The sequence below is a fragment of the Trichoplusia ni genome, chromosome 3 (genome assembly GCF_003590095.1).
Source record: "Trichoplusia ni isolate ovarian cell line Hi5 chromosome 3, tn1, whole genome shotgun sequence".
In the NCBI taxonomy this organism is placed as follows: Eukaryota; Metazoa; Arthropoda; class Insecta; order Lepidoptera; family Noctuidae; genus Trichoplusia; species Trichoplusia ni.
Genome location: NC_039480.1, coordinates 13,916,714 through 13,926,007, shown reverse-complemented (window position 1 = coordinate 13,926,007; position 9,294 = coordinate 13,916,714). Strand labels below are relative to the sequence as shown.

At 34.4% G+C, this 9,294-nt stretch overlaps 1 protein-coding gene across 1 annotated transcript in view; it reads left to right on the top strand.

Annotated features, from left to right (window-relative positions):
* The first annotated feature begins 724 nt into the window (after nucleotides 1-724).
* Nucleotides 725-9,294, top strand: part of LOC113492022 (Down syndrome cell adhesion molecule-like protein Dscam2) — a 32,960-nt gene continuing 24,390 nt past the window's right edge. The window contains exons 1-5 of the mRNA XM_026869297.1: nucleotides 725-980; nucleotides 6,085-6,243; nucleotides 7,063-7,191; nucleotides 8,139-8,244; nucleotides 8,747-8,951. Of these exons, the coding sequence (XP_026725098.1) occupies nucleotides 887-980; nucleotides 6,085-6,243; nucleotides 7,063-7,191; nucleotides 8,139-8,244; nucleotides 8,747-8,951 (693 nt within the window). The 5' untranslated portion in view covers nucleotides 725-886. The remainder of the gene's footprint in view (nucleotides 981-6,084; nucleotides 6,244-7,062; nucleotides 7,192-8,138; nucleotides 8,245-8,746; nucleotides 8,952-9,294) is intronic.

The following is a 9,294-nucleotide window of genomic DNA, read 5'->3' as shown; positions in this document are numbered from 1 at the left end:
CTCTAATACTTTAACAAGTGCTTGTCACACATCGCCTACGACATATATGATTTATGTAGCTTTCGTTATGATACATATCATGGAACATTATCTTGGAAATGGGTAATATTTTATGTCTCACTAATTTATTTTAAGCTTAGTAGGTACATTTAAAGTATGATAACATATTATAACATAAAAATTATTAAGATTTTTTATATATCCATGCCATAAATAAACATTAACACTATTTTAAGCATAAAAATGCTTACATAAATTGTATATTAGTTATTAAATTCTAATAATTCTGACTGAATTCTAATTAAAATACACACTGTGACATTACGGGCACGACTATTCTTAATTCCTCGAAAAGCCTTTTCATAAACAACATTTTAGTTTCGAAATTCGCTGTAGTAATAAATTATTTAAATCAACAAGAAATACAAGCTCCGTGGCTTAATGTGTCATAATTAAAAGCTGCTATTCTTGTATAATGTTATATTTGTCAACAGCCCTTTTAATGGAATAGCCTTTAAATCTCTGACTATTGATCGAGTGATTGGTCTAGTGGTTAATGGCCCTGACTACTTTACCGGAGGGTTCGATTCCCACCCAGGACAAATGTTTGTGTGATGAGCACGATCATTTGTCCTGTGTCTGGGTGTAATTTATTTATATTATATCTTTTTATCAGTTGTCTGGTACTCTTTATACAAGCTTTGCTTAGTTTGAGACTAAATAGCGTTGTGTGAAAGCTGTAAAAAACGAATAAAATGTTGTACAAAGCGACCAAGTACGAGTTGGAATCGCGATACTGCCAGTAATATTTTTACTAACATTATCTTTCTTTCACAGGCATGTACTAAGTGACGGTAGACTGGTGGTTGGCGCGAGGCGATCACTGATGGACGCGGGCAGCGGCGCGGGCGCAATGCTGCGGTGTCGCGCTTCCAACAGAGCCGGCACCGTCCTCTCTAGACCTGTCATGCTGCAACCTGGTGAGTTTTAGAATACAATAATAACAATCTTGAGAAATAATCATTGTTAAATGTTGCCCGAGTCCGTAATCATGAGCTCGCGAGTCGAACTGCCGACGATTAACACGCTTGAGTAAAAGGTTACATCATTTAATGCTGTGTGCTGGGTACAGGCCTCGTCCCGTATAGAGAAGGTTTGAACCTTGATCACCAAGTTTTGTGAGTCTCTTCACTCTCACTTTTGTTTGTCACCCAACCAATTAATTAATTGACCTTTGTGTACGGAACCAACAGCGTCGCGAGTCCGACTTGCACATGACCGGCTATGTACTCCTTATTTCTTGTTCAGACCGTTTCAATTGTAGGGTCGCTACGGATATCATAAAAAACTGCGAATAACGGACTTACCTAATAAACAGATGTACTGTAAGAGGGTAAAACAAATTACAACTTCGAGTCGAGTTGGACCAATTAACTTTCTGTTACACCGAGGGAAATATGAAAAATGAAATACAACCTGCGGCTAGCCGAGTTTTTACAGAACAACTTTTAATTAAGGGATTTAAAAATGACATTTGAGCGAGCTCGGACAAACTTTTCGTATTGTTTATAGTTTACTTGTAAGAAAAATAAAGAATAATGAATCAGTTCAATTGGATTTTGTTTATTTTATTCAATTGGTCCAGAGAAATAACATAAAACTAAGTAGTTAACTTAGTAAACAATGTTTACGTGACAGGTTTTCGTGACTATAGACGCATAATATTTATAATTGCACTACGTGAGGACCTTATTATTTTGCACACTATACATAAATAGATTGAAATTAGTAATTATCTGGGGCAGCACAATTTTGTTATTATAGTAGATTTCTTAATTTATAACCCGATTAATAAATATACCTTTGCTGCTTACGACTCTATAAGAAGATCTAAAATAGAATCTTACACTGCAGAAGCTCTTAAATAAAATTAACAAAAATAATATTATTGGTCAAGTAAATAGACAAGTATCTCGAAACAGACTTTCCCTATTAAGCCTTGTTAAAATCTTACCTTAGTACCCAGTACTCCTGAGGACTGAATAAAAAAATATACCCTTGAACAAAGTTCTGGAACATTCATTAAGAAAACGGAATGTCTTAAAGTTGGTACTTTGTAGGACGTTCAAAACAAAAGTAGATTATTTAACAACTAATTTAATTTCGTAGTTTGTAATTATCTTTTTATTTAACTGAACTTTTATTTCAAATATAATTTATGTTTGTAATTTTCTCCCGTATTTAATTTTGTGTATAAATTATATAGATTCATTTTTTCCACAGTGATTGGTAAATATAAAGTCTACTACGGTCCAGTAGGAAACCGTTATTAATAATAATAAATAATTATGCAACCGCCTCACAAAAGCTTTAGTATTTTAAAATTAAATAAGTTGTAATAAACATGTATTCATGCTTCCATGCATACTCTTGACGACGACACAAACTTTCACGACTATAATACTAATAGGTAATTATTCTCAGCAGAGAAGCGAGGATTTATCATATTTAATTAACAGATACGCGCAACTCTAGTGAAATCCGAAGTACCTAGGAACTGCAAAATACTTTTAGCAGTTAGAAAAAAATTTGAATAGAAATATTTTCTGCTTTTCAAAATTGTTCTTAATCTTCTACGGAATAAGTACGAAATTGAGAAAAATCGATCTGGAAAATGCATGTATCAAAATCTGATTAATACCTTTGGTACATAACTCTATTTTCAGCTTGATCTAGCACTGCAATACGAGTTGATTGAATTAAGTCAGGGAAAAATTGAGCGCCGCCAAGTTAATAACGTCTCCTAGTTAAAGTTAACTAGACTTCGTAGAGATTTTCTTAGAAAGATGGGTAAAGGCATTAAGCATGCGTTATAAATAGTCGAGAACGTGATATTAAAAATACCCGTCAAGTACTAGTTGGATTTTTGACACTGACTGTTTCCAAGAAATAGAATAAAGAAGAACAATTCGGTCGGGTCAAAAAATTATGACCGTTTTAACGGCTGCTCGTTTTATTTCTGATAATTAGGGAAAATTGTTATAACGGCAATCGAAAAAGCAAGGCTGGGTAAAAAAAATATGACCGTTTCAACGTTTCGTTTTTTTTTCATAAATGCGTATAATTGTTATAACGACAACCGAAATACATCTGTCAAAATTTGGAAGATCTAGCTATTTTCCTGACATAATTATACCCTGGTGACGGACGGATAGCGGAGCCTCGGTAATAACTAATAAAGTTCTAATTTCACTATGTGGGTGCGGAACACTAAAATCTTAAAACATTAGTTTTTTTTTTAATTAAAACTTCTTTATCGACGTTTAAAAAAAAGTACTGTCACATGTTTCACATTTTTCCGTCACGGGCCGTCTTTTCTATGACAATAAAAACCTTTTGTTGAACTTTATCTAGTTTAACTTAATTTAACCAATTCCTGTAGGGTGGTGCATAAGTGATAGTTAATCATTTTTCAAAAAGCTCACGCGTTTACACTAGTACAGGCACACATTTTTTTTACCAAGGGCAGTGTGTAACAAGGAAAATGTCCATCCTAATAAATGGTGATGAAGTCGAATGAGACACTAACTCATAATAAAACATTTTTCATATATAAAACAACCGCCAATAACTAATTAGTTTCCCAATGTTGAGGTTATCGATCACGGGTACGTACGTATTCTAAATGAATGTTAGGATACTGTTCAACCAATATAAATTGGTTATTAATACATAAATTTAATCCGAGCTTTAATGAAAGTATGTCGAGAAGCAAATTAATATACCCATATCAAGTCCATACTAATTTGCTATTCATAACATCCACTTTCCATTCCGGTCGATTTCAGTCCTTTTAAATTAGGTATTTGAAAAGATGAATATTTTTCACTTCAATTACTTTTTCTCGGCGGGTAGAGGAAAGTTTTAATTAAAGATTGAGCGACATTATGTTCTTCATCTTGGAAAAATAACATCGTTATAGCAGAGTCAACGCGGGCGTCTGTAATTGAAAATAATTTTGTTTCTATAAGCCTAGTTACGATGTTTTCTTTTGTATTGACCATCGAACAGTGAGTGAGCAGAAATGCTTACTCAGAGCTCCTTTGTGTAAAGGAGTTTTGATTTGCTCTTTAATTAGTGTGAAGTTTAATAACTTTATTCAGTAGACGAACGATGTCTAGCCTATTGTTTAAAGTGAACATACATTCAATGATACATGGGAATGTCTAAATGGGAAAGATAAAAGTTGTTATCTTTACCAAATATTTACGATCCCGCTATATCTATACTTCACTGTTAAGATCTCTGCCAAATTTCTGCTATTTACAAGGGCCGAATGAATGGAAATTCGATTAAAATGTATTCTTTTAAGCATTTTGACAATACAATAATTGGCACACTCACGGTCAATATGATGACTTTAAAATTAATGTTATTCATTAATCAAAAAGTGGCCCTGATTCAAAAACAATTGTATCTAAAGTGCTATCTCAAGTAACTAGACAAGAACATAACTGAATTTTTCTTCACACAATTTTCTACTAATTTACTCTACGAAGATGCTTGGAAGTGTATACCTATATACCTTTAGAATGTTGCTTAGCATTCGCGTTACCCAACGGGGGTTCCGTGGAACAACTCAGCGCTAACGACCTCAACAATGGTCTATAGCGGCAAGTAATAACATCCCCTTTCAAACTAGCTCTCAACTTACAGATTTAACTTACCATATTTTAATATTTTCCCTTACAACGAAGAATACAAAGGAAAAATTGAAAGGCATTTGTAACCTTTCAATTTTGCTTTAGGAGGCGCAGCAGAAGCTTATTCTCATTCAAATGAGTTTTGAAGAAAGTATTCGACACTTTTGATGTAGTGATATTTATGTTATTTTCCTCTTGTGTAAGACGTTATTAATTACAAAATTTTGTTGATTCTCTTTGATTTGGCATTACATTCGAAATAAACTTTAGTTAAGTTGCCAAAACTCAGTGAATGAACATTTAAGCATGTTTTTTTCTACGGTTTTTTTTGTGCATTGATAAATACATCGCAATATGTATAATGTATGCTCAAAGGTGCTTCAATATAAATCATGTAAAGCTATTTCTAACCCATCATATTCGTGTATCAACTCAATATATTTTTATACTCACAAAGGGAACGCAATAAAATTACACAAAGGCGAAACTTAAATATGGCTTGAGATTGACGGAGTCAAGCCCAAGATGGCTTCACAAACAAAGCCATGTCGGACGCAATTATTCCTTTATTTATTATTCCATCTCATTTTTGTTTTGTTATTTTCTTTTGACAAGTTATGAAAGTCTTGAGTTACGCATTATTATAATAAAAAACAACTTATTCAACTTCGTGTTTAGGTAAATGAAAAAGGATTTTTTTTAAGTTGGGGTGCAACCAAACACCTCCCACGGTATTTTTAAATTAAAAACTTTCGCTGTCCATTTTGTTCAAATTCTTAAAGCCGACCCAATCTAGTCCAAATAGAGGAGCGTTTTTAATTATTCAAATGTTAAAACCATGCAGCGGTAGCTTTTCCTTTATGGCTTTACTTCATTTCAGCTGCAATGTTTTTGAGCTACTTCGTTACTTGGTATCGTATAAAAATGTTTTTGCTCTTCATTTATTACAAAACAATTTGCTTATGAATGTTGCCTTTGGATTACGTTTCAGCTTGTTCGACAGTCAAAGCATTTCATTAGATGGTAAAAATAATAAATTTCACAATGATTTCGACAAATGTTGATCGAACATAGATTAAGCTATGCTTCAAACGGTCGTTCCGTTGATGGGTGCATAACTATGCCAGAACAGTTTCCTCCGTGTTTCGGAAATCGGAAGGCACGTTAAATTGGGGCTCCGTAACCCTGACTGTTTTATTTATACATCTTTGACTGTGAGTATTCAGAAACTAGAAAGTCTGCCAAACAGTCTGACTAATGGGCTATCGTGTTGTCCAGGTTGCCCAGTCACTCCAAAACACTGGTACTTAGCTGAATCCGGGTACTCATGAACGGTAGATGGTGTTTTAATAATAAAATAGTGTTCTTTTTCCTTGTTTAGTGGAAGACAACGTGCTATCCCACACATGTCGTCAGCTGACTCCGGCGAAGGTCGGTGGTGCGGTGGTGCTGCGCTGTGAACTGTCTCCGCAGGTCGGGCTGGTGGATGTGACGTGGCTTCAAGATGGACTGCCTCTGTCGTCTGGGTACTTGAGTGGAGGTTAGATGTTAATTTTGGTGCAAATAGATATTGATAGCGCTTAAGAGTTAGAGAGATAGTATGCAAAATCATAGAATGGAATCTTTGAAGAGTTCTTAAAAACGTTAGGCTCTCAGAATATAATTTTCTGTTTATTAATTTACTTAAAAAAAGGCAAAATTAGATGAATTAACGGCTTGTGGAATTCAATTTTTTTATAGGCAAACGTTGCCAATTACAAGAGAACAAAACACTATTACGGAAAAGAACGTATAATTTCAAATCAAATTGTATTTTATGTACCTCTATTTCAAAAGAGAGTATTTTTCATTGCCACACTAAAGACTCCTTTGATTCCTGATGAGTGTAACCTGTTCTCTCGGGTCGCTTTATTAGATTGTGGACGACTCACGACGTGCACGTTAGCACTGATTCGGATCGACACTGAATCGCTCAGTCGATGTGTCTGTGCTACAATGTGCATTAAATAAAAAAAACTACGTGGAGTAAAAGTTATGAGTAATGGTATAACTATACATACTAAAGACGTAATTTTTGTTTTAAATAGTGCTTTAAATTATCGTCGTTGTATTTTAAAATAAAAAGCGGTTAAATTCATTGTTTAATATATTTATAATACAGACTGAAGTATGTTTTTCCAGAAAGTTTCATTTCAAAAACAGTTAATTATTGTTTTTGTTATTTTTACGTGACAAATTAAACGTCACCATTAAATTAGAACACCTGCTTTATATGGTTCCGAATTACAAACTAGTAGAAGATGAAACTTAAATATTTTCTCTCAAACGAAACATTTCTCAAATTACCATCCTCTTTCAGAGCCTCGATGGGTGTCAGGAGCCAACGGTATCCTTTTAGGTCTAGACCTGACACAGGCGGATATCCAGGCAGAATATTCATGCGTAGCTCTCGACACTCCCAGCCCGCCTTTGAAACTTACTACAGACGGTCAGTTTAATAGCTTTATGAATTGAGTACGTCTTGAAATTTCGTCTAAACTAATGGATGTATTCGTCAATAATTTGCATAGCGTCTGTGCATGTGTGTGTCTTTCCATTTGTAATACGAAGGACTAAAAAAGAATAAAAAAGAACGCTCAAAACTTAAATGACAATTTGTTTTAAATTGTCTTGGGCATGCTGTCTAGAAAGCTTATTCTACCGGTGGTAAAGCTAGACGAAATGTGATTAAAAACGTTTCCGTTGGAAAATATTATACTACAAATTATGGGTATAGGAAAACCTTAAATTGATTAAATTCGAACCAACCACAAACACAAATAAAGTGCTTCCTTTACAACTGGAGACGTCAATAAAAGGTAATATTGCCATCAGCCTGAGAAACAGAACGGCATTGCAGAATGTTGCTATACGTGCACAAAGGGAACTGGACATTCCAAGGTGTATTTTTATGTCATCCAAGAAACGTGATCGAGTTAATTCTCCAGTACTACACTGGAGAATTAAACGACAAATGGGTTTCTGATTACGTATTTTCAATACGGCCAGCAACAAAATTGAAATAACGGATTCGGATTTGTAAATTACCATAATTATTCAGTTATAGTACTGATATTCAGCGTTTGTTTACTAGATTACGTTTTAGTTTTTTTTTTAACTTAGTGTATACTAAGTGTATTTTTTATCCATCTCCGTATAAATTTATTTTATTTTATGTTGATTCACTGAAGGTCAACGCGCAAAATCCTCCGTGCGTGACGTGTGCTAAAGCATGAGTGTGCTCCACGACTGCTCGTTTTGAGTCTGAGTATCTTTAAGTTGTGTATTTGATACATGCTTGTAAAACCTCTCGCGACACAAGAAAGAATTCTAGATTTTGAGGCAGTTACTTTAATGTAGATCTGTCATTGATCTGAGATTGTTTTATTTGTGCAGACAGCAGCTGGTTGGAAAACATCGAGCTTAATTCAGTGGAGGCGAGGGCTGGTGATACTGTAGTATTACCGTGTATCTTAAGACATATCAGTGGACATACAGTTAGGTAAGGTGTCTATAGCTATACCAATATTATTCATAAAAGTTTGTATGTGTGGATGTTTATTTCTCTTTCTCAAAACCACGGAACGGATTTAGACGAAACATGATAATTTACAACCAGGAATCGAATCACACATAGGATAGTTTTTATTTTCCCTTCGGATCATTTTCGTTTTGTAGCGTACTAGACCTCGGGCAACAGTTAGCTATGTAATTGTGAATATTGTAATTTTACTTAGTACTAACTTTCTGCTACTAGCTTTCAGACTTATAAACGATGATTTGGCAAATTAAAGAAGTTGCAAGTTGTTCGTCAAATTTAGATACATTGAGGGCGATATTAATAAATTACATTTAGCCTGCCTAGAGACATTATTAAGAAATTTCAATTCAGCTTTTTTGAGAACAAATTGTAATATTTATTTCTAAGACTTATTTTACTCCACAGTTTTACTCGTTAATAATTCCCTATCTTATAGCATTTACTTCTTTATTTTTATTATTAGTTGGCAAAAACAAGAAGCATCCAGCACTTGGGTGGCAGTGTCGGGGGAGGGGATAGTACGTGGAGGTGCATTAGTAATATCTAGTACGAGATCCCATCATGCGGCAAGATACGCCTGCTCTTCAAACCCGGAGTCACCAACAAGAGTTCTAGTCAAACTGGTGGTATATGAACCGTTGACTGTTACGGTCGCACCAAATCCTTTGGTAAGTTCTAGAAGTGATATAAATGATTGGTATAGAATAATAAGCTTTTTAACTGATAGGATAGAGTTTAAAATTGTTATTTGATGCTCAAAATCTAACTTCTGGATGTTTTTGAATAAAGACACTGTATTGAACGATTTTTATACCATTATAAAGTATCCATTACTTTTTACGTCAGCATAAAGCAAAATGACTTCAAGATAAATGAAAGTTACACCTCAAAGAACACGAGGCACAAAATATAGGCTCAGGTGCTAACTACGCAGTCCATCACTCTGGAAAGCCGACTTCGCGCGTTTTACCTATAAAAATCATATTACCCGAGATGAACGCACGAACTCGT